Source organism: Saimiri boliviensis, chromosome 4 (assembly GCF_048565385.1).
Source record: "Saimiri boliviensis isolate mSaiBol1 chromosome 4, mSaiBol1.pri, whole genome shotgun sequence".
Classification (NCBI taxonomy): domain Eukaryota; kingdom Metazoa; phylum Chordata; class Mammalia; order Primates; family Cebidae; genus Saimiri; species Saimiri boliviensis.
The window spans coordinates 55493985-55520868 of record NC_133452.1 but is presented as its reverse complement, the minus strand read 5'-3'; the positions used below and the strand labels follow the sequence as shown (position 1 = coordinate 55520868).

At 35.9% G+C, this 26884-nt stretch overlaps 1 protein-coding gene across 1 annotated transcript; it reads right to left on the bottom strand.

Annotated features, from left to right (window-relative positions):
• Window positions 1-152: 152 nt before the first annotated feature.
• HDAC2 (histone deacetylase 2) lies at window positions 153-26884 on the bottom strand. Its single transcript, XM_039467818.2, has 14 exons — window positions 26398-26884; window positions 17998-18110; window positions 16589-16706; window positions 14554-14628; window positions 13977-14115; window positions 11443-11584; window positions 7659-7751; window positions 7470-7578; window positions 5106-5246; window positions 4534-4642; window positions 3458-3588; window positions 2518-2673; window positions 872-929; window positions 153-183 (listed from the first exon to the last, which is right to left on the bottom strand). The coding sequence occupies exons 1-14, from the start codon at window positions 26447-26449 to the stop codon at window positions 153-155; spliced, it is 1467 nt and encodes a 488-aa protein (XP_039323752.1). The 5' UTR covers window positions 26450-26884.

The window sequence follows — 26884 nt, the reverse complement described above, 5'->3', positions numbered from 1 at the left end:
AAGAAAAACAAGAACAAAAAAGCCATTTGAAAATAAATACAGTCCATGCCAAAGTAGTATAAAATGAAGCCAGAAGTCTTCAAAAAGAAAACATTTTCCTTTCAATATTTTCTCTTTTTAATAATTTTCTGAAATTGGTGAGACTGTCAAATTCAGGGGTTGCTGAGCTGTTCTGATTTGGTTCTGTTAAAAGAGGCAATGTGAAATATTAAAAATGGCAATCTTGGTTAAAATGCACTGACCTATTCTGTTGATCAGGTCCTTTAGGCTCATGCCAATATATACAACAGCTGATAATGTCTTAAGTGTTTCTGGAGTAATTACGCCTTAATCTTTCTAGTGATTTTATAATCTATTCCAAGTTACCCTGTAAAGGCTGGCACAAAATTGTGTGTCCAAACATTTACATATTTATAATAAAATCAACTGTTTTTACTTAAAAATTGTGCTTAATGTCAGCTCAATGTTTCTTAAATTTACCTATCTCACAACACTATAAAATCATGTACACAGAAATAAGAACACCACAAAAACCATTAAGTGCTCATATAAAAGGTAATAGCAAAAAATGGTCTCAGATAAACTGTGTACAAAAAACAAACTGATAGATTTAGTTATATTGATTAATACTAGTATTTTGGTAGGTTTTAAAGGTAACAGATAAGGAGTCAAACAGATACATATAAACCAATAGGTAAGATGGCATATATTTTCTTATACACCAATACAGACTCAAATTCAGAGCACCACATAATGATGTTCTAAGGTTCAATATAGTATTTCTAAAGTGTGTACACAAACACACAGACACCTCAACATGTTTAGTATTTTTACAGTATGTAAAAAGTATTTGATAAGAAATATCATTTACCCTTTGGTATCTGTTTTTTCACCACTGTTGTCCTTGGATTTATCTTCTTCTTTAACATCTAAAAATAATGATTGGGAAAAGATTAAAACCTATTTTGAAATATAAAATATATATACATATTATTTCAAAATATACTTTATTTTTAAAATATAAAAAGCCATCATTCAATCTTATTATTCAATCTAAATAAGGTTTGTGTTGGATATTTCCTAAACAATGGCAGTACAAGCTTTCAATAGTCACAGGACTGGGGAGGGAAGAGAAAACGTGGCCCTAACTCTAGATTTTGACCTACAATTTTTTTAAAAAAAAAGCTTTCTGTGGTAGTATTTTATTTTTCTGTAGGATGAAGAATTTTAACAATTGCAAGGCCGTATCAGAAGAGCCTCATCACCAAATGGAGGGTTTATTTTTTAAGCACAGGAAAGATTAAGATTTTAAAAATAAGAACACCAAAAAAAAAAAAAAAAAAAAAAGACAAGATATACTGACAGTGAAAGAAAAGAAAAAAAGCTAGAAAAATCCTACAGCTAAAGTTAAGTCCTTCTTAACCTCAGTCATGGCTCAAATTTGGATGTCAATCAGTACACAAATACAGACTGAAGCTATCATTGTAATACACTGGGAAGTTAAAACTATAAAATGGTAGATAAAGAACTGTATGTAGCCTACTGACAAGTGAATCCATAAGTAAAAGAACAGAACTAGATATGTCAGATGTTATAGTTTCCCAACTTTCTAATTATTTAAAAAAAAAAAAAAAAAAAGAGCCACCTTAACTCACATAACTTCAATTTGATAGACATAGAAAAAGTTGGATCAGTGTCTCTAAATCAGTATTTTCACATGCTACAGGATCAAAATTAACAGATTAAATGTGTGGTCATCACCATTATTTGCATTAGGAAATGCATCAAGTGCTTGAGAATACAAATATTTAAGATACTGTGTTCCCTAGCCATGAGCAGCTCAATCTAGCAGGGAGACAAAATCCCCTAATATGAGGTGTTAAATAAAATGGCAGAGGCATGTGTAAGTGTTCTGGGAATTCATATGAAAGGGAATAGATTCCAGTAGCAAATTCAATTGCCTAAAGCTGACACAGCGTTTTAAAGTAAGGCTGTATCAAAGTATTTTCTCCCTAACTCAGGTTCCCAAATCCCCTATCTTTCCTCAGAGTTTTTAATATTTTCTTCAATTTCTGAACAAAATCCATTGTTTGACCTTTTTCAAAATGGCAGAATTGGTCTAAGGATAATGTAACTCTTCTTTGTGGTTTCTCCCATTAAATAAGGTTTAGGTAATTAAAATTTACCTTATAAGTTCAGTTCTGACCATATACTATGAATAGATTCATCATTAATTACTTTGTCCTCTTTCTTACCCAATCTATATTCACAGTGCAATTTCACTATTTTAAACTTGTGTTATCAAGAAGATAGTAAGGTTTAAGCAAATAGAAACAATAATATAAAAGCTTTTAAGAGCTAAGTACCATTTATATGTAAGAAAAAAAGTGTCATCTACCTAGCACAATTCCTCCTTTAATACTTGTGAAACTGACCTCAGGATCTCATAAAAATTACACTGTAACTCAATTTTAAAAATTTACAATTAAAACACAATTACCAAGAAACAAATCTGACCTGCTTTTTTGTCCTCTGTTTCTTTCTTATCTTCTTCAATTCTAGCCTTTTTTGCTCCTTTCTTATGATCAGCCACATTTCTTCGACCTCCTTCTCCTTCATCCTCAGAATCTGAGAATTCTTCATCACAAGCTATCCGCTTGTCTGATGCTCGAACTGCACAAAAGATTTTAATAAATTCTGACATGACAAAAACAGTCACGGGCTTTATAATCATTACAGCACACTCATACAAATGCACTAACCAGTTACCACATTCAAAGGTAAAGGATAACAGACGCCTAGTGATTTTAAGATTTGAACAGAATGAATGGTTTGCTTAATACTGAAAACTCTGCCTTCACGTACAAACAAATGGTTCAAAAACACACAATAAGATTTGGGGGAAATCTCATTTTTTTTCTTTTAAAAATGCTTTAAAAATTTTCTGAAGAAAAAAGTGTGTTTTTCTAACGGGGATGGGAATAATGTCGTTACTTAAAAAGTAGTATTTTACTTCAGGGCTGAGAGGTAAAGCACACCAAAGAGAGAATATTAATACCAAATATATCAGACAGTTTATACCATTACACATACCATTATGCTACAATCTTATCATATTAAGTGTAATAAGAAATTACAAAAATCAAACAGATATTTAGTTATTTAGTTCACCATACTTTAGATAAATAAGTCTTCTCATTAAGTTCCAAATATAGTAAAGTGGACAACTTTTGAAAATTTTCAATCATATATGTATATCCAGTCATATAAACCGAAACTGCTGACACCCAAATCAGGTTTTGAGACCTCACATCAGAAAGCTAAATCTCTGAAAATGGCAAAAATTACAGTAATAGTGTGCTTACTAACATGACTTACAGTGAAGTTCTTAGGCCACTAAAACCTTCAATTTGAAGCATCATTTTGACAAACCAAAAAAGTCAAGGCATTATCTTACTAGAAATTCTCTTGTCTGGATCTTCTCCATCTTCATCGCCACTGTCTTCATGAACAGCATCTTCTGGAATAGCTTGCATCTGGACACCAGGTGCATGAGGTAACATGCGCAAATTTTCAAATAAACGCTGCCTAATTTACACATGCAAAGTATATTAGACAAAATGCAGTTTTTTGCAATTCTTTTTACATGCAAGAGAAAATACTTAGCAAAAAATTTCATCTTTGATCTAGCTAAACCTATAAATTGAAAGGTCTCTCTCTTGCCCAGACTAGAGACCAATGGGAATATAACAGCTCACTGCAGCCTTGAACTCCTGGCAATCCTACGGCCTTAGCCTCTGCACTAGGACTACAAGCATATGCCACCATGCCCGGCTAATTTTTAAATTTTTTGCAAACAAGGTCTTACTATATTGCCAAGGCTGGTCACAAATTTCTTGTCTAAAACTATCCTCCTGCCTTGGACTTACAAAACATTAGGATTACAAGCATGAGCCACCTTGGCTGGCCAAGGAGACACTATTTTAGTCCCCCATTTCAATGAGGAGAAAACATAAGCGCAAAGGCAAGTGAACTTATGTCATACAGCTTGTTTGTGGTACAGAGGTGACTCAAACCCATGCTATATACTATAACATCTCTACTTGGCTTGTGGACATAAAGCTTTAAAATGGTATTTCAGACAATGAAAATAACTTACAGTGCCCCTTGCAATTTTAAAATACATTTCAACTAATAAAAAAAATTCTGTCCATTAACTGAAGAAATTAAACGGCTGAACATGGTGGCTCATGCCTGTAATCTCAGCACTTTTGAGAGGCAAGGTGAGAGGATCATTTGAAGCCAGGAGTTCAAGACCAGCCTGGGCAACAAAGCAATACCCCATCCTTACAAAAAATTTAAAAATTTAAAAAAAAAAAAAAAAAAATCAGTAACTTATGTTTCAAATCCTTTAGAAAAAGACAAGAGAAATACCTAATAATATTTAAAGGACACATCATACTTGGCTCTCTAAAGCATCCTAAATCTTTATTAAGATAAAATGTTTATCTAAACAATTCAATAATTTCTTACTTTATCTTTTCCATATATTCCGGAGTGTTCTGGTTTGTCATATTTGAAGGACTAATATGCAGTTTGAAGTCTGGTCCAAAATACTCAAAGTAATCATTATATGGCAACTCTAGTGAAAACAACAAAATTACGTTACATATTACAAGCTTAGTTTTCACAAATATCCATGCACAGAATCCAGATTTAGGTAGTGAAATATTTCCAAAGAAACTGTTTAAAAGTGAACACAAAGTGAATGTTCTCCTATTTATAAAGAATAGCACTTCAATGTCATAAATTCAACATCATGTATTCAATAAATTATATGAGGTAGTCAACACTTTATTTTTATGAAACAGGCTCAATTATTAAGATTATTTTGTCCAATTGTAGGTTAACCTAAGTGTTCTGAGCACATTTAAAGTAGGCTGTGCTAAGTCATGATGTGTGCTAGGTTAGGTGTATCACATCAATTTTCTACTTATCATACTTTCAACTTATGATGGGTTTAACAGGACCTAATTGCAACATAAGTGGAGGAGAATCTGTCTTGATAGTTCATACTATAAAGATATCATAATAAGAACACTTACCATTGGGAATCTCACAATCAAGGGCAACTGCAGTCTCATATGTCCAACATCGAGCGACATTACGGATTGTGTATCCACCTCCTCCAAGCATTAGTAACGGTAAGTTAAAAGTTTTTACAACTTCTACACATTTAGCATGACCTAAGACAAGAAGATTTGGGTGTATTTTCTCTGGATAAATGTCATATAATTCAATAATCATTTATAAGTTACCAGTAAGTTCCCTCCCCAGAATACACATAATTCAATCTTGAAAGAAAATCCTTCAATTACAAAAGACATTCATGCATACTGAAGATTATTCAGAAAAAAATTAAAAAGGGACAACGAAAAAGCTATCCACCTAAAAACCACATTATTAAAAAATTGTTTTTCTATATTTCCTTCCAATTTAGAGTTAATTTTACCAAGTTTATCTGTTCTTTTCATGTAATTATATACTGTGGGAATTTTTATTAAGCATTCTTCAATAGTTGCATTATGTGGTTCACATAATTGCACACCCAATTTTTAATACTGCTACTAGAAAAGTTTCTCATAATAGATAAAAACCATTTCAATATTTTTAAAGACAAAACAAACATACAAAAAGTTAACTTACAGGCTTCCAAGTAAAGATAGCTGGTTAAATGAAGATGTTTACTTTCTTGACAAAAGTGACTGGAAAGGGATGTTTTTTTAAAGGCCAAAATTCAAAACTGGCCTTTAAAAAATGAAGAATGGGAGAGAACACAAGAGCAAGAACATAACTGAAGGCAACAAGGAGATGGACGAGAGATAACTAACTTCAGCAGATCTGAAGAAGTTTAATCAATGCTGGCAGTAGAGACACTCAGAATAAAGTTTTAAGACTTGAATTACAAATATCCTTATATGCTTTATACAACTGAAACTCTATTAGCCAAAATACAATGTGAACTTTTTTCTAAGAGTAAACTACTGCAGTTTATAATTATAAGACCTATTTAGTACAAAAACATTAAGGACTTTCAAGTCAAACAGGAAAACTGACGATTAACACATATTTTTAAAAGTACATTAGGTAGATCATTTTAGAAAGTTTATAAACATTCTGAGGCAAAAGATGGTTATTAACACATTATGTTACAATATGAAACTGCTGCTGTTCAACCACTGTTGACCTACAAAGGGACAATTAATTTAGTATCATTCAACTTAAGAATAATAGATTATACCGTAACTCTAATACTAGCTGGTATAGTAGCAATCATAACCTTAAAAAAGCTTTTAATATTTCTATTTAGTTGTCCAATTCCATTTAGACCAGTAACTGTTCTGGAGAAAGTTCTATTTTAGAATTCTCCACATCTTAGAGAATAGAAAGTGAGTATCAACTTGCTACCTAAAAGTTCACATAAATCATACACAAACACTCAAGATAAAAATCATTTCTAACCTACATATAAATTTTAAAATCTTATTAAGTAAAATTTCAGATTTATTCTTACACCCTAGAAGTCCATTCTATGATGGTGATTATTTTGCTTTGGCCTAGGCTGCAATCACATGCTGATTTCAACATATGATTAAAATTTAGTATGTAGTACAGCACTCCTAATCTCCCACACGGTTTCTACCAGCAAGCTACATGAGAAGGTGCTCCACTAAAATGTGAGAAAAAATTAAGGACAGAAAACAGAGCCACCATGAGCATCCAATACAACAGAAAAGCAAAGAATAGCTGTATGTCCCTCCAGGTCTGCGGAAAACAGTCATCGAAACATGAACAGATGAGAAGGCTGTTTTTCAAGAAGCTAAAACTGACAGGATACTCAGCGAATCTGAACACATGAAGATACTCAGACACCAGTAGTTTAGCAATAAGTGGAGAAAAAAAGCAAATGAGAAACACAGGAACAATTAAGAGGCAAAAAAAAATTGGATAAGATGGAAAGTGTTTAAAGATGCTGCTGTGAGCACTAAATATCACAACCAAATTCCGATTTGTAAAAAGAGAGATATGGAAAGGGTACAAGCATACTGTGGGCAAAGTCGTGAGGAGAGCTAAACTCTCTTACTCCTTAATGAGAAATGAATAATCCAATCAAGTAACCAAGAATGCATGTTATTTACACTCACAGCAAAAACATTCAAAATTAGCTGCCTTGGGTTCAAAGTACAATAAACCTTATAAAACTAGTCATACATAAATGTACATATAAATCTGACATAATGAAACAAGAATAATTCTAGTCATATATACAACAGACAAAACTACAAGAAAAATGCAGAGTATAGTGTTAAAACAGCAGGCAAGAAACTACAATGAGAACTTTTATGGAAAGTTCCTGGGTGGAAGAAAAACCATTTTTTAAATGGGAATACCACCCTTAAATTGCTTACCTTTGACTGTTAGATTGAAACAACCCAGTCTATCACCAGATAATGAGTCTGCACCACACTGTAATACCACAGCACTAGGTTGATACATCTCCATCACCTTTGAGATAATCTACACACAAGACAACAAATGTTAGCATCTCTAGTAACATTCTGAAATTCCATTCCAATTTTGAAAATAATAATACTTACAGGCTTAAATATCTGCCCGTATGACTCATCATCTATACCATCTCTCATTGGAAAATTGACAGCATAGTATTTGCCTTTTCCAGCACCAATATCCTAAAATAGATAGTTAAAATAGATTTTAGAGAATAGTCTATTATAAATAAGTTTGACATTTGTTTACTACATTTTGAAACGATTAAAAGACAATATTAAGGATTCCAATTTTGAATTCATCTTAGAAGCTGAGACAGGAACAATCAAATTGAGAAAGAAAATAATAAAGAACAAATACGTATATGCTCCAATATTTAAAAGACTGCTTGTAAAGCATACAAGAACCATTTCCAATTAATCTACAGTGATTATTTTTGGGAGAAAAGAAATTTAACACAAGCAGTTAAAGGCAACGAAATTACATTATTACATTAAACCAGAAAACCCATCATAAGCAGAATATATAAGATGACGAGACAACTTTATGAGTAAACCCGTGGAAAATAAATTAAGCCAAAAAGCCCTGCAGGACAATCCTCTGCAGAATCCTTCTAGTGGTTTACAATCTCTTGGTGTGAGTTTACTTATGATGAAAAAATGACCCAGACTTTCTTGAAGATTTAACAGCTACTGACTAAAGCACCAGATTTGGTCTTTTTTTTTTTCTGAGACGGAATTTCGCTCTTGTTGCCTAGGCTGGAGTGCAATGGTGCGATCTCGGCTCACTGCAATCACTGCCTCCCAGGTTCAAGTGATTCTCCTGCCTCAGCCTCCCAAGAAGCTGGGAATACAGGCTTGTGGCACCACACCTGGCTAATTTTGTATTTTTAGTAAAGACAGGATTTCTCCATGTTGGTCAGGCCAGTCCCAAACTCTCGACCTCAGGTGATCCGCCACCTTGGCCTCCCAAAGTGCTGGAACTACAGGCGTGAGCCACCACGTCCAGCCTCAGATTTATTCTTTAACTGGACTTCAAATAAATTTTGTTTCTACTTGTTGAATGAGTACCACTCCAGGCATGAATCTCTCTCAAAAGACGAAAAGGTTCCAGCTACATGTACTCTTAAGTGATATATACATGTATTATATATACTTATTTATTTGCATCTGTCATGCATTTGTTTGTACGCATGTGTATGCATTTCTGTGTATATGTATGCATTCCTAGAAGACACTGTATAGTACAGACATTTCTACAAAATAGTACTTTAACTGCAATACCAAAGGATTGGCGGATGCCTAATTCTTTTCTTTTGTGATGGAATCCCACTCTGTCACCCAGTCTGGAGTGCAGTGGCGTGATCTCAGCTTACTGCAACCTCCACCTCCTGGATTCAAGCAATTCTCCTGTCTCAGCCTCCCAAGTTGCTGGACACCAGGCAAATGCCACCATGCCCACCTATTGCGTATTTTTAGTACAGACAGGGTTTCACCATATTGGTCAGACTGGTCTCGAACTCCTCACCTCAGGTAATCCACCTGCCTTGGCCTTCCAAAGTGCTGGGATTACAGGCATGAGCCACCATGCCAGGCTGGGGGGTGGGGGCTGGGGGCTAGGGGGTGGGGTGGAGCGGGGGCACCTAAGTCTTATGTGTGTTAAATTATAATGTCTGAAGATCCATTAATTTTTTAGGATTACTAGCACTTGAGGCTCTCATGGAATAATCTTAGCTTCAGTTCAATTTTACAAAAGCAAAATTTACCCGCAATATTAGTTTTGAGACCCAACATCCAATGAGAAAAAAGCAAGTGGAATTACACACCTCCTCTCCTAATTTTTCTTAAAAAAGCCTAAATTTTTGTTAAGATTTATTAAGTAAATACAAATCATACAAATGTGGAAAAGCCAAAGTATTGTGAACCCTTACATTCCTACTTCAGTTAAAATACAGATGAGATATATTTTGAACCTAAGTTTTCAGAACACAGAAAAGTTGGTCAGCACTTCTCATCCTAAATGCCACTAACTAGCTGGTAACTCATAACTGCTGCCCTTGTTAGACTAAGCTTTCTCTTCCAGGTCTCATTCTGCAACTGCTACTATACCACCTTTCTATTTCTTCCACTAGACCACTTGAATTAAAGCAAACAGAGTTTCGACAATGAGCTAAGTTCAGAGTAGCATTCTTTTCAGCCTTAGAATGAATTAGCAGGCAAAAAAAGGAGTGCTGATTAAATTAACAACCAAAGATACACGTGAATTATAGAGAAAGTCCAAATATAACTGTACATATAATGTAATGATTTATTTTAATTCTGTCAGTTATGGGAACATGCTTAAAATATTCAAATGTTATCCTTAGAACATCATTTTATACAGTGATTGTAAAATCTTAAGTGAGGAAAACAGATGTTGAAAGCCATTCTCAACTCCTTCTAAAACATGCATTCTCTAATATAGTCCAAAACTTCAAACTGTAAGAATTATGAATAACTGAAAAGAGACCATAGGGATATCCACCTGCTGTCAGAAATTAAAAGAGGTTTCCATTTGCCACTTCTAAGATAAACTAGGATTATACTGCAAAGATACTATCTTATTCTTTAAGCTTAAATCAGAGAAAAGTTTTCCTTGACTTCCACTAGGACATAATGGTTGCTGACAAAAGTATTCTATCGGTTTAGAGCAGTGGTTCTCAAACTTTAAGGTGGACAATCTCCCAGAGTTTTTGAGCTCTAAGAATGCGTATTTCTAACAAGCTCCCATGTGATGCTAGTCTGCTTTCCTCAGTTAGGGGCCACTGTTTGAGAATTTCTCCCAGGTGGAAAAAGAGAGAAATTGAAGGAGTTTACTGGCAAGGAAATGAAATGACAAATCTGCAATTTTAAAAGCTAAATAATTTAAACTCAAAGCAAACATCTGACCTCCCACCCATCTGTAAGTACAGAAAAATTTTACTAAGATATCTCTTTTACTCAAAGGGTTTACTGAGAATGTATCACATTATGATTTAATAAAGAAAAGCCATACAGCTGAAGAATACTTTAAGGAAACTAAACTCTGGTTGCTAAATTGTAATGACATACCACAGATATGAAAAATAATCTTAGTAAAATAGATTAGAACTTTATTCAATCCCATTATAAGATACATCTCCCATATAATCCAGGCTGAACCAAAAACAGCTGTTTAAATTACTGCGTAAATTTCAACATGCATGTAGTTAGGTTCAAAAAAACTGTAGTGAGACAAAACACCTTTAATGAGTTTAGAGAAACAGAATTTGACCAGTGGTTTTCAGTTATAAAAGAAAAGAGCATCAAATGGAAAAAGATAACAGAAATAAAATAGAACTACACTTAATTTAACAGGCAGGCAGGGCAACACTATAGTATTCTTTACCTAAATACATTACCAATTTTAGAAGCTTAAGAATAAAAAAAAAAAAAAAGATTAAAATTAGACCTACTAAAAATCAAGACCAATCACCAAAGAGAAGAGCAGAACCTAAAAAGACCTAGTCTATTTTATTCCACCGATCTTCACAATTAATAGGCTATTTTGAACTACACAGGTAGTTTTGAAGATTCAAATTGAACATCAAGAGAAAAGCTTCATGCTTTGTGGATAGTCAAAAATATTATTCAACCAAAGAAAAGAGCGGAGAAAAAGGAAGTCCTTAAGTTCTCATTAAGTTTTTGCTTATAGTCAGCAACAATGAATTCCAGCAGATGTTACTGCATACAAAATAATTTAATTCTGCATACAAGTTTCAAATTAACAACTCAGGAACAATACTACTGCAAGTATAGAATTACTAACCTCCTAGGTTCATCTCACAATATTTATTTAGGCAGAATTTAGTCTTACCCTCAAGTCTCCTGTGCCAGGAAAGTATTCCCCGTATTTATGGAATGATACTGTCATTACACGATCTGTTGTATAAAAAGCTTCTTCAACACCATCACCATGATGAATATCTATATCAATATATAAGACTCTCTGATGATACCTGAAAACAAATCCATAAGTTTTTGTTTTTTTCTTTAAAGGTTCTAAGATGGGAAGAAACACCATGAATTCAGGAAACCTATTTTTGAGCTCTTGCATTCCAGAATGGTTAATCATCTTTTACTTTCAGCCTAAAAGACTATTCAGATATCTGAGGTTTGAGCCTTAGGCCTTTAAATATCCACTGGTGGCCCAATGTAGGTTAAAAAAATATATATTTACTCTCTTTGTGAAATTTGTTCTATGTTACATACTTCAAAAATATAGCACATATTTCTAACATATTAAAAACTGAAGATTACATCATACTCAAGATTGTTACTTTAATTAAAACATCTCTGTAGTAAATCTCCAATATTATAAAATAGGGATTGGCAAACTATGGCTCATGGCCCAAATTTAGCCAATTGCTTCTTTTTTACAGCTTTGAACAAGAATAGTTTTTACATTTTTTTTTAATGGTTTAAAAACAAAACCAAGAGTATTTTCTGACATGTGACAATTACAAAAAACTCAAATTTCAGTGTCCATAAAAAATGTTTTACTTAAAGATGGCCATGTTCAATTGCTTATCTGTGGCTTCGTTTGAACTGCAGAATTGAGTAACAGTGACAGAGGCTACATGGGGTACTCTCATCACTTGAAACTAGTGTTTGGAGCACCACAGATTACAGTGACACAGTTGTAACTCAAACACATTTTAGGAGCTATAAGAATCACCATATCATGATTTGTTACCAGTGCATACTCATGTGAAAACAAGGGAAAAATGGACTTTTAACGTTATCCTTTTGAAGTACAGTGAAGTGAGATTTTGTCATTAAGTTAGATGGCAAAGCATTGTGTTTATTATGTAATTATGCCATAGCTGTGCTAAATAAAACAATAAAATGTAAACTGATATTTCCAGACTAAGCACTCATAAGAATATAAAGAGCAGGCCAGGTGCGGAGGCTCACACCTGTAATCCCAGCTCTTAGAGAGGCAGAGCAGGAGGACAGCTTGAGCCAGGAGTTTTCAGACCTGCCTGGGCAATATAAAAGACCCCATTCTCCACAAAAAGGCGGGGGGAAAAGACAGAAAAAAAAAAAAAAAGAATACAAAAAGCTATCGTAGAATAGCAAAATTTCTTCACAAGATTAAAAAAACAGAAATGAGGCTGTGATCAAGGTAAAGTTTCTGAGTGGCTCGTGTTATCTAAGCAAGGAAAGCTGTGCACCAAGTCAATTATTAAATCTTGTTCGATTACACCACTCAAAAAAAAGTGTCCAGAGAAATTAAAGTTGTTTAAAACTATTAGCTGAGTGGGCAAGAACTTGCTCGAAGAGAAGACAATGGAACCACCATCAATAGTCAATTAAAAAACAAGGAAAATGACAGCAAATGGTTTTCCTTTGCTCCTGAAGAGCTAACAAGATGTTACATTGATACTTCTAAATTACTGTTTGAGGAGTCAGTATCAATTTTGAGTACCTGAAAAACACTAGCTCAGTACAATATAAAGTGGAATTTGCTGTGTTATAACTGATGATGGCAAAATATTAACATTGAAAATGTCCAAATTCATAAGTACCTCTATAGATCTCTCTCTTCTCAAACTGCAGCCACAGACAAGGAGAAACAACTCCTTAAGAGATACTTTTAAATTCATCAGTAGAGAACAAAGCCTCATTCAGATATGGAAGATAGGCAGTTAGACTAACTGAACAGGTAAACAAATTTCCTTTAAGACAGGTTTCAAATTTTTGTCTTCATTTTCAAACTTACGAAACACTAGAATATAAATTTCCAAAGTCATTGTCATTATTAGTTGAAACTAACTAAAATCAAAATTGCCAAACTACTTTTTAAAAAGAGTATTTAATCAGAGTTTTGACATTTGTATACACTTCTTTTTTTTTTTTTTTTTTTTTTTTTTTTTTTTTTTAAGGCAGGGTCTCACACTGCTGCCCAGGCTAGAGTGTAGTGGCAGAAACATGGCTTACTGCAGACTCAACTTCCTGGGCTCAGGTCCTCCCACCTAAGCCTCCTGGGTAGTTGAGACTACAGATGCATGCTACCACACCTGGCTAATTTTTTTGGTAGAGATGGGGTTCTGCCATGTTACCCAGCCTGGTCTCAAACTCCTCGGCTCAAGAGATCTGCCCACCTCAGACTCCCAAAGTGCTGGGATTATAGGCCTGAGCCATAGTGCCTGAACATCCTTCTCACTCTTAATAATTGAAGAACTGGGCAAATTTCCTGCATTTCTTCAGTGTTTTGTAACGAATTCATAGAAAATTCACCATAAACGATTTCAATCTATGGTTTACTTGATATTTTTAAAAGCCATAAACTTTTTTTGTGTTTTAATGAAAACATTTTATCACTGAAAAAAGTATAAATTAACTTACTTTAGTAATTCAAGGATGGCAAGTACAATATCATTAACATAACAGAATCCTGATGCTTCTGATTTCTTAGCATGATGTAATCCTCCAGCCCAATTAACAGCCATATCAGTCTGCTGTCGGTTTAACTTCACCGCCCCAGCTGAGGTAGAAACAAGATCGACACAAAAAATTAGTACAAAGAGACAAAACCCCTCTAAGAGTATGCCATGCCTAAGCAAGAGTTTAAAATCATAAAAGTAAACAGAAATCATCTATGACACAAATAGCAGTTTCTCCTTAGAAAATTATTCTACCAGAGCTGTGACCTAAGATTAAATAATAGTATATGTGGAAAGTCGTAATAACGATGGTAGCTAGAAGACAAGGGGATGAAAGTAGTCTCTAAAAATATAAGTTAAAAAAGTCACAATCACAAAACACAGAGGTTGAAAAGTAAACTGTACTTCACTAAGAACATAACTGATTTTCTTTTGTTATCAAAATACACAATCATTAAAACTTCTGCTTTACACAAATAACCCGAAAGATACACACCAAATTTAGTTCAACTTTTAAATCTGATTGCATTAGCACTTACCAACTGAACCACCAGTTGAGAGCTGACAAAACTCAAAGAGTCCATCAAAAACTGGACAATCTTCTCCAACATTAACTGTGGAAGATGGATTTCATTAATTTCAACCTACTCTGCAAATTAATGAAAGCCTTTTCTTACAAAAACTATTTCCTACCAATACTTTTTTGATTGATGCGATTATCAAACATACACTTCATAATGTATGTTTACAACTTTAAAATATATTTATTGTTTTAGCCAAGGTAATTAAAGTGTTATCTGTGAAAGACCACCATCAAATCTTATCAGGATTACCTGTGGAATATCTCTGGTCTATTAACAAGAAATCAACAGTTGTCTAAGTAAAACAGTTCTTATTTAATTAAAACACAGACTTAAATTTTCTAGGCATTTCCCCTTAATATTGCAATAATAATTCAACATTCTAAAAGTAACTTCAATTGCTTTATGATTTACTTTCTTTACAACTCCTTAACTACACATATTATCTATCTGTAACTCTGAAATACATGTCAGTAAATTACTAAATCAAAAAGATGTAACAGCTGGTTGCCTACGCCCATGGGTAATCTTGATCTCCAAAGTTAGTAAGAATTAACTAGGTTCATGGGAGCCAAAATATAGAAGGGATACTAAAGACAACAAGGAAAAAGCATATACAGATAAACAACACAACATGACACATTTAGTTTCTTAGTACTGAAAGAATGAAGGGGATACTGCAGATGTATGTAACCCTTTCTTAGTCTTTCCCTATGCCCCGAATTGTAACCTCTTCAAGAATAAGGGTCATTATTTTATTTATTAATATCTTTGTACACCCTTAAGTCACAAGCACTGTAAGAAACACATTTTAGTTTCTTATTGCTCAGACAGATCATAATCTTTTTTTTTTTTTTTGAGACAAGGGTCTCACTCTGTTGCCAAGGCTGGAGTGCAATGGCACGATCTCAGCTCACTGCAACCACCACCGCCTGGGTTCAAGCAATTCTCCTGTCTCAGCCTCTTAAGTAGCTGGGATTATAGGCACACACCACAACACCCAACTAATTTTTTGTATTTTTTTTTTATAGAGACAGGGTTTCGCCATGTTGGCTAGGCTGGTCTCGAACTCCTGATCTCAGGTAATCCTCTCGCCTCATCACCTCATCCCCCTAAAGTGCTGGGATTATAGACGTGAGCCACTTCACCCAGCCAGGATCATAACTATTAATAGAACTAATTATTATGCAGGTTTTAATTCAATTCTGTTATTTCATTTGCCCAAGGGCTACCCACTGTCTCTTTTTCAAAGTCATAATCTTCACTGGAAAAAAATAATAATTAAATAATATCCGTTCTAGTTATCTTGTACCACTACAACAAATCAAACAAGATAATCTATGGTAGAAATGTGGACAAGGTTGTAAATATGAAATGTCTACCACCTCCACTAATTAATCAATGAAAACACCGATGAGAATGAACTTTAGTATCAAGCTTTAAAAGATACTGTTCCAATAATTTTAGGTTGACTTTTGCATTCTACCTTCAGGCCAATTTGTTACCAATCTCTAAAAATAAAATACTTTTAACCTGCACAAGACAACACTGTGTGTAATCAAAAGCTTTACTAATATCTCAACAAAGAAGAAAAATAGATGTATATTACAGTCCAGGTTAACTGATGTACACAAAGAGAAGACAAGAGGTATATGCCAAACTCAGGCAAATCAAAGTGCAATCTTTTTTTTTTTTTTTTGAAGCAAGAGAGTAAGGGAGTGAGGTCTACCTACCAATATGTATTAACCCAAAGTTATCTGGGGAGCAAATTAGGAGTAGAAGAATATCCAAACAGTTTCATGAACCAATAAACTTCAGATAGGTTTGTTTTTTTCTTAAGTAGCTTTAGTAGTGTTACGATGATTTTTCAAATCGGTAAATAATTGTTACGTATTAGACCAACAGTAAAAATAGTGATTTGGATCATTCTAAGCTCATAAAAATACTCATTTACATTTATCAACATGAAAATACTTTTTACTTAGAAACGTACATCTTTGCATCTGCTTACTATACTCAGACATGTTATCTGGTCTTATTGACCGTAGAAATTTGATATACTCATCACTGTGATATTTTGTCATTTCTTCGGCAGTAGCTTTATGGGGCCTCTGTGAAGAGAAATAAATGTCAGAACTGTGGAATTACAACTAGTTATATCAGTATTACCAAACAAATATACAAATTCCCTTATCAGTCTCCTCAAAAGAACTAAATCTATCAGAACAAAAATATATAAATTCCAAAACTAACCCAAACTTATACATGTGTTTTAGAGAACAGTAATCAATTACAAAACAAATTCAAATTCCTTTAAAAGCATTAGACAGGCATATCAACTATGATTTAATCACGCCTTACTTTAATGAAATAGGTCAACCAGTAAAAAGTCAAATCCGGTATGTTCATGAACTCTACTTTCTCTCCTTTTCTATGATAAATCATCCAGTGATTTCATCAAAGACCTCCTTAAAAGAGAGTTTCAATTCTACATCTTTGTTCATGACCTCTCATCTTTTTTTTCTATCCTAAGCTTCCTTGCTCCAAAGAGCTCATTTTAATATGTGACACACGGCTTCCAGATTGAGAGTCTTATCTAACCTTCCCTCTTCTCTAAATGTCTACATGTGACTGAAATAATTCACATATTCACATATATTGCCTAACATTATTAATTGCTTTAAATATTTCTCTTCTCCCCAAATAGCTAATTGTTGTGTCTATATTTGTTTATACACACCCTCATCTTTATCTATGAAAACATTAAGGCAGCTGCTGCACTTGTGTTATCTGTACTATGCTTGGCCACTAACAGTGTACCATATATATAATATGCCCTGTAAATATCTGTGGGATTAATTCTATGTGTAATTATTTCGTAATAGCCCCAAGGCAACTCTTTTCAGCAGCACAGGTAGATTAATAATTATGGCAAAAATATATATATTAATATGCTACACTGACTATTGCTATACTGAGTTGTTCTCCAGAAACATGAAAGCCTAAGTAGGGGGAATCTTTTTAAATGGTTAAAGGAAAGGGTGGGGGGTGGGGGGAAGAGCTACAGCTCCCATTCTTATGCATCTCTTAAGAATAAAATAAAAAGAGGAGTTTGTTTTCAGCAGCATAGTCAAGTTAACAATTATTATAACAAAAATAGTATGCTATACTGAGCTGTTCTCTAGAAACATGAAAGCCTAGGGTGGGAGAAACTACAAATAAAAAAAAGAGGCTATAGCTCTCATTCTTATTCATTTCTTAAGAATAAAACAAAAGAGTGTTTTCTTCCACATCTTTTCATCTGCTGAATGCCCTCAGAAGACGTATAACAAACAAAGTTTCATAGGAGCTTAAATAAATTAAAAAAAAAAGTGCTGAACAGGTACCAAAAGGAATACTCACATATATTTCCATTTTTCTGTATAAGCCATAATTTAACAGCAAGTTATGGGTCATGCGGATTCTATGAGGTTTCATGGGATGACCCTGTCCATAATAATAATTTCCAATATCACCTAAAATAGAAAAGACACAAACTAAACAATATAGAAAAGAGACTCTCCATGAACTATTTGAACTTATATATGTCTATCATTAAAAGGCATTTACCACTTAATAAAATTTATTTAAAACCTTAATAACTTAGAATTATTTTGCAACTTTCGAACTGTATCAGATGAGCAGGACACTAAGCACACTTTTAATGATGATGACTCCATTATTACACACTATATTTATTTGTGGATTAAAGAAAGCAAACTTTCTGATTTTTAGTTACCCCTAATTTTTAAAATTTCTGTTCCTTGAAGTGATACCTGCTTTCAGTATTCTCTGGCAAATTCAGATGCTTAAGGTAAGCGCTCTAAGTTTTATTGGTATGATTTAAAATTTTTTTCCAGCAAATAGAACTTCTTGGATGATTTGATAGCATTCCAGAAATCCCTTACAATTGGTATTTTGCATGTTAAAACAAACTGTGTCGACATTACAGCCCATCAGGGAAGTTTTGGTAACTGAAATTTAGGTCCTAAATGAGGTTTCGCATCTTAAAGACACAGCATGACATTTTTCAATAAAAATACTGTCTCACTCTTTATGACTAAAAAGTTGTAATTCCTAGCTTGTCTTTTTACATGGCATGTTATATCACAATATCTTTAAATTTATATATATATATATATTTTTTATTTAAAAATCAGCAAATAACACCAAAATCACAGATATTCATCAACTAAATTTCAATAAAATTAATAATTTTAAGTAAACTTCCAATGTATCAGGTAATACTGCCTAAGTTACATAGCCAGCAAGTAGAGGAGCTAGATTCAAACTCTGGTAGGGCAGCTCACACCTTATGTTCTTAGTAATAACAACCTGGAATGCCAAGGGCACTTATAATCACTGTAAATGGCAGGGTAAAGGCTGACAAAAAAAGACATAATATGAAATATAAGTATTTTAAAAAGTCTTGGTTAACTTAAAATGAACACAACAAACTATGTACCTAATATATCAGAGTAATTTACTTTTAACTAATAAGGTTCTCAAATTTTTTATGAATATGTATAGCTTTCAACAAGTTTCTCTGTTGAAATTTAGGGACCCCAGTCCCACAAAGAATACACAAAGAACCTAAATGATACATGTCTACAGAGCAGCCAACCAATACATAATTATTTGGTTTATCAAGAGTTGTTCCAAAATATAAAGAAGTTATAAAATAACCATCTCCAACTTTTTCTCACTTAATTCTGTATCTCACAATTCTCTAGATGGCTACCTTGTAGGCATCCCCCTTTTCATAAAGTATAAAAAGGCTAAGAAGTGTTAAGACCCTAGAATTTTTATTCATCGTTTAAATTGTCAATAATATATTAATTTGGGAGTTTTAAATGTTATTGATTTTCATCAAAATACAGATTGATTATCCCTAATCTGAAAATTTGAAATCCAAAATGTTCCAAAATCTAAATTTTTTTGAGCACCAACTTAAAGGTCAAGGAAATGCTAACTGGAGCATGTCAGATTCTTGATTTTTGAATCAGGGATGCTAACTGGTAAATAAAAACAAATACTGCAAAACCTCCTCAAATCTGAAATACTTCTGGTCCCAAGAATTCAGATAAAGGATACTCAACCTGTACATAAAAATACTTTACCAATGAAATAAACATCCAGAAAACGCAGCTCAAGGTGGTTCCTTGAACACAACAAACTTCAATTGTCATTGCAAAGAAATTACCGTAAAGAATTATTTATCTGCAAAATTTTACAAATTGCTCACTCTTCAAGAAACTAACAGAATATAAGTGTCTACTAAGGTCCACAATCTCTTATCCATATTCCTTGAAATTTGATATGTTTCAAATTTTAGACTTTTTCAGATTTGTAGAGATAATATGGTATACCTGCCATATATTATGCAATAGCCTAAAGAGTTTGAGTAGCATGATATAATCAAACATTAATATTTTTGCAGCAAAAAAGTGTGAATAGTCACAGTAAGTGGAATAAAGATCACAAATAGCCTCATATTAATTCAGGTTAAGATTCTGATTCCAAATGAGTTACCGAATTTTTTTTCAATTTTCAGATCATTTTGGATTTCAGGACTGTGAAACGTACCTTTAGCCCCAAAGGTAAGCTGACTATAAAAAAAGACTCAGGGAAAAAACAAGGAAAAAAAAAAACTATTATTTTTGTCTTCCAGACTACTTAGCCCACTAGCAATTTTTAACATATAGTAACACTTATTTCAACGAGGTCACTCCTCCTTGAGCCATTCTGAGCCTTGGCTTCCATAATACCATTTTCCTGGATCTTACTCCTACCTCAAGGCCACTCTTCCACCAGCCTTCAAAGATCAAAGGTTTTCAGTTCATTCATTTAATCAAGAGCCTACCATGTGCCAAGCAGGTACTGTTCTAAGTGTTTGGCTTCGTCAGTGAACAACAGTTCTGCCCTGAATTCTCTTCTCTTGGGAGTTAAGTCCTGGAACCAGTAGTCTATCAATGCTTTATCTTTTTTAGTCTCACCAGCTATAAACTAACAAATCCCAGATTTCTACGTCTAGGATCTCCTCTCTGGATTATAAACTCAGGTTAACTCTCAGTCTTTTCACTTGAATTCAGTAAGGATCTCAAATACAAGATGTTCAAAATAGAGCTCTTAATTAGTATTCCCAATCTTAGTGAGTAGTATCACACACCACCTAAGTGCTCAATCAAGAAACTTAGGAGTCATCCCTTATTCTCTACCACCACACCCCAGCTCCATCAAAAATTATATTGGTTTGTGGCCCAAATCTCTCTTAAATGTGTCTATTTCTATCTAAAATGCAACCATTATATTTTATATGGACCAATATGTGTTCAATTCCTGCTTCCAGCCTATAATCTAAAACTATTTACCAATTGTTTTAAGTGAATGAATGCACTCTATTTGAAAAACTTTCAATGGCTTTCCACCTCTGGGTAAGGTAAAGTCAAATCTCTTACTACACAGTTTTGTGCGGTCCCACTTTTTACTGCCTAACATGTGACTCCACATTTTCCTCTTGTCTTCCTTCCCATTACATGCACCAAGTTCTATTAATAACTGTCTGGCTTTCCTATTTGCAATATCTTAGGTAGTAAATTCTTTTTAAGGCTGGCCCATTCTTTTCCTTCAGGCCTTGCCTTTTTTGATTACCCTATCAAAGATCCCCTAACTTACTTTATACCTGCAGTCTTTTATTTCTTTCTCAGTACTTGAGCCATCTTTTGTCTATCTGACACAGAGTAAGAACTTTGAGCCTATTTGATACGACTGAACCCAAAGCTGACTTAATGAACAAGTATCTATAAGCAGACTGCTACTGAAATACAGAAGAATGAGGCTTACTATCCATTACAAAAAAGAAATCCTTAGACTTCAGTTCTTCCAAGTTTGAATTTATTAACATTCCCTAAGAGAGGCCTTCTCCAGTCCCAAGTGTTTTCCGTTAAGGATTTGTCAACAGAAGCATTTAAAATTTTTAAGGGTTTTTGTTTGGTAGCAGAGAAAACTCTTTGAAAAGGAGCAAAGAAAAAGATTCCGAGTGCTAACCTCTCCTTGGACATTAAAATTAGAGTCAGTGTGAAAAAGGAAAAGTGGTAGACTGCACCAAGCAGAATTATGAATCTGATTTCATCTAAATACACAAAATGCTACCCATCCTACCTAAACGTAGCTCAAAGTAGTTCTAAGAATTAGAATGTTATATGAAAGTGTTCTGTCTAAGAATAAGGAATTGGCCAGGCAAGGTGGCTCACGCCTGTAATCCCAGCACTTTGGGAGGCTGAGGCGGGTGGATCAACTGCAGTCAGGAGTTTGAGACCAGCCTGGCAACATTGTAAAATCCGGTCTCTACCAAAAAAATATAAAAATCAGCTGGGTGTGGTGGCACGCGCCTGTAATCCCAGCTACTTGGGAGACTGAGGCAGAATAATCACTTGAATGGGGGTTGGGGTGGGTTGGGGGGTGGGAAGCAGAGCTTGCAGTGAGCTGGGATCACACCACCAAACTCCAGCTTGGGCAACAAGAGTGAAATTCCTTCTCAAAAAAATAAAAATTAAATTAAAATAAAGAATCATTTACTCATCACTAATTTATATTTTTTAAAAAGCTATGTTTTTAAATGTAGTTGGTGAAGATACAGACACAAACAAAACAGACTGTACTCATAAACTTATATTCTAGTGAGGAGAGAGACAAAAGTTACATGGTACAACCGAAAGGAAGAAAAATAAGGCAGCAAGGGATTTAGGTAACAGGAGAAAGCTCTCTGATAAGGTAAAATTTGAAAGAAATGAAAAGCAAATGATTTCTGCGGGAAAGACAAGTCAAGCAGAGGAAAACTTCAGTCTTATTAGTCATGTTCTATCCTACAATTAGTATTATTGGTATTTATAAACTGCTGCTGCAATTAACTTAGCACTGATTTGCCTCCAATCTATTTCATGGATAATAAATATTTATAGTGCAGCTAAGAACCCATGCAGTTGTATTAAAGGTTATTCAGCGAAAGACTTTGGTACCACTCATAAATACAGGTCTAAGAAAATCTGACAATTGCTGGCTGCCAAGTAGAATTCCTATAATTTGTTAAAGAAGGAGTACGTTGGGAGGTACGATCTTGGTGACTTTTTTTTTTGGACGAAGTTTCACTCTTGTTGCCCAGACTGGCGTTCAATGGCACTATCTCGGCTCACTGCAACCTCTGCCTCCTGAGTTCAAGCGATTCTCCTGCCTCAGTCTCCTAAGTAGCCGAGATTACTGGTGCCCAGCCAATTTTGATATTTTTAGTAAAGATGAGGTTTCACCATGTTGTCTTCTCAAACTGCTGACCTCAGGTGATTTGCCCGCCTTGGCCTCCCAAAGTGTTGGGATTACAGGCATGAGCCTCAAAGCCTGGCCTAATCTTGACAACTTTTATGTTTATATAGTTTGATCTTTATACAGTCTTTGCATGTTTTTTCTGGACCACTTGTCTCCAAATCTGATTATGCATCCCTCTCAGAGGAGGAAAAAACAGAGCACAGAGCAATCTGTGTATAGTTACATAGATTAGGTATACAAACCCTATTATACTGTCTACATCATAAAACAGGCACTAAATATGTTTGGCCTCAAGATTAATTCAAAACAAAGTATAAACATGTCTAGATAAAGTATTAAAAATGTGAGTATTATAACTATAGCCTAACACAGCTTGGCTGCTAATTATATTTAAGCAGAGAAAAATCACATTGTTTTAAGGCCCAGAAGGGATCTTAGTGACTACCTAATTAGCTGTATCATTTTACAGATTGTTCATGCTCTTCTAGTGTATAAAGAATGAACAAGATTTAGAAGTATGTTTTTGGGAATTTGAAGCATAGGTCAATAGCTACAGTCAGAGACGTAATAACTTTTTCTTCCTCAAAGGTTTAAGGATACCTAATCCTTCAACGTCTGCAGGTTTCCTTGGGACCAGAATTTCAGTGACCTAAAGGGTTACCTGAAGTTTATATAAACTGTGCAGAGAACAATATATAGATCTTCGTAAGTTACTTCAGTAAGATGCATACAGCCTCAATGGCCGACATTCTGTGTGGCCAAGAGGCTCAGTGTGCCTAACCGCTGCAGGACAACTAAAGACAGGACCTCCCTCCTTTCCTTTTTCACTCACTTTCTTCCTTCTACCTCCTTTACTAAGAAGTTAAAACCATCTAATCTATGCTAGCAGACAATTCAGACCCTATTACTTCAGATACAACCCATTCCCATTCCAAGTTATATAAAGACACAAATCTTTGGTAGGGAACCTCCTTTCCTTGCATTCTTTTCTCAAAATATAAAAAGAATTACTATTGCTACTTTCATAAGCTGACAAAACACTGTTCTCTAGTAATAAAAACTTAAGTTTCTGGATGAGGTCAGCACGCTATCACATTAATAATTAGCATAATACCTATGAAAATTTAAATCTCTGCAAAATATTTTAAGTCCCTCCCACAAAAATTCCAAGAGTATGTGAAGTATAAGCAACTAAGAACTCCACCTTAAAAAACAAGTGAGAGCCACAGACAAAAGACAAAATAACCTGTCAGAGATTTCCAAACTATCAGCTATTCACTTGGTTGCTGGCCATCAGGTAAAGCAGGTGAATGGGCTACAATAAAGTATTATATTAAGTCACAATCACAAGACAAATATTTCCACCCTACATCCTTCCCCGGGGAACAGTGCCTGCTCCCACTCCCTCAACAAAGGTTATCATAAATAGGCTCAGGACTAGACAGACAGCCGTTCACAAACTGCTTACTCAAGTGTACCCTCCTGATTCCAGGGTTCCATTGTGGTGACAAGAAGTTACAAGCAGCTTACTTCCTCAGAGCCCATCACTACCAACAGCAACTGACAGCTTCCAGAAGAACCTGACTACCACTTTCCCTAACCTGTTAAAGCTTTCCTCTTACTCCAAGCCCTGATGAATAAATATCTAAACTTTAGAAATAATATAATTTTACAAATTTACTTTTTACACAGGGTTATTCCCTTTCCAATTTGATCAGGGAATGAAGGGCAAGAATAACCCAAAATATGCAATGTAAATCATGTTGAAATTAAAATCTATTTCCAACTCCACCCCTCCACGATGGCATAATTTCAAATTAATTTATATAACACATATATCTAGTCCTCTGAAAAATAATTTTTTAAAAGCAGGGCTGTTACTCTGTCCTAGCTATCGCAGATCAGATCATTTAGATTAATTCTGTAAGATTTCAGATTTTCCCAAAATGATACAGGTGGTTATTTTATATAAGTCATTGAAAAATTAATTCTTGCTAACTAAAAAGAGACAGTACGGCCATTTTCAAATTAAAGGTGGATTCTGAGCTGGTACTCTAGGGTCTTAACTCTCTAAGATATTGTGATTTATATACCAAATGTAGAAAACGGCTTGCAAAATTTGTATTACTTCATACAAATCAGACAGGACTTTCAGGTCAAGGAGCCTAGGACAGGTTCTCTGTTAAATTTTGGAATCCCTTCTCTCAAGAGCAATCTACTAGAAACTTTACCAAGACTGTGAAGTCTGTGAAACAGGTTACTACTCCACTGAGCACAGGAAACATAGGAAAAAGGATTCGGAGATTTAATTTTACTGCTCGTACTCCAAATTAGAGCATGCTTAAATTATCTAACTTTTATAATTCACGGTGAGCTCAAATTTACCTTATTAGACTATTTAATACGTCTGCACTTCTCAAAAGTTTTCCCACATCAGGATTCCCACCACCTAGGAACAGCCTTCGCAAGATACCAAAGCTCTCTAAATCCCCAGAGCAGGGTATATTTCCTGATCGAACAAAGAGCAACAAAGAAGTGGGTGGTAACCACCTCTCTCCGAGGCAAGCCGGGACCCATCGAGTCTGATCTACAACACAAGCAGCTTAACAGTTCCACATCTCCCTACCACCTCCTCTTATTTCCTGCGAAGGCTACCTGTCTCAAACTGGAAAACCCGAATTGTTGTTACTGAGAAAGTGAAGCCCTTCCATTTGAATCCATAGAAAGAGGCGCTCAAAGACCCCGCGAACAAAGGAGAGGACTGGAGCCCACGCAAAACAGGGGTGTGATAAAGCCACACACCAGACTTGGGCCCCCACCCTCAGTAATTACTCTCCAGAGCCCACCCGGGAGGAGGGGTCCGGGGAAAGGGTGGAAGCCGAGGAAGACGACGCTCAGCCAGACCGAACGCAGGGGAGGGGAGGCGAGCAGGCGAGGAGGGGGAAGGGGACAGGAGGGGCGGAGCTCTCGCGGCCGCGGGGCTTTGTGTAGAGTCTGGGCCGGGGTAGAAATTTTGCCTCGGGGAAGGCGGGCCGAGGAGGTGGGAAGCCGACGCAGGGCACCCCAAACCTGCGCTGCCACGAATGGTGGGCGGGAGAGGGGAGAAAATGGGCCGTCCCTCCGCCGCAGCCACTACCAAGGCGGGGTAGGCCGGCGCCGTCCGTGCAGCGGCTACTTTCGCGGCTACAAACTGCATGGCCGAGGGGAAAGAAACAGGAAACAAGGTGGGCGGCCCCGCGATTCCCGCCCGCAGGAGGCGCGGGGGCTGCGCGAGGAAAAGGGTCTCGCGCTCACCGCGCCGGGCCGGGAACGGGTTAAGATGCGGCCAAACGTCGGTCCCTCCTCCTTCCCACCCCTCAGCCCCGGCGCCCACTCGCGACGGCGGCTGCGGAGCCCAGCGTCCCGGACCCGCGCGCCCACCCCGCCACCGACCCGACAGCTCACCGTCGTAGTAGTAGCAGACTTTTTTTTTGCCGCCTCCTTGACTGTACGCCATGGGCTCCCCGGCCACCGCCGCCTCCGGGCTCCTCTTGCTGCTGCTGCTGCCGCCGCGACTCGGCCGGGAGAGGAAAGGGCTGAGGGAAAGGTGGGGACGGTAGTCCCGCGGGGAAAGGCAGGTCGGAGGGAGGAGAGGAGGGGGCGCCGGGAAAGCTCGATACCGCCCGGCTGAGAAGCCGAAAGCTCGGAGCGAGAGGTGGCAGCGGCACTAACTAGCGACGCTGGGAAGGGGAGGGGGCCGCCAAACCACCTCCGGAGGCCGCAGGGAGGTGGGCGCATCCACTACAACCTCCACAGGGGAGGAAGAGGCACGGCTGGAGAAGGAGGCTGCCTCGCGCTCGGGATTAGAGGCCCTATGAGGGCGAAAAGCCTGCGCACGGTGGCGCCATGCACATTCTTAAAATGAGGAAGACGACAAGCTTTCGCTGCGCAA

Coding starts and splice junctions, on each gene's coding strand:
- HDAC2 (XM_039467818.2), bottom strand. CDS start 26,449: ATGGCGTACAGTCAAGGAGGCGGCAAAAAAAAAGTCTGCTACTACTAC. Junction 7,579..7,658: donor ACGGGCAGATATTTAAGCCT/GTAAGTATTATT, acceptor TCTTGTGTGTAG/ATTATCTCAAAGGTGATGGA. Junction 4,643..5,105: donor TGATTGTGAGATTCCCAATG/GTAAGTGTTCTT, acceptor TGTTTTCACTAG/AGTTGCCATATAATGATTAC.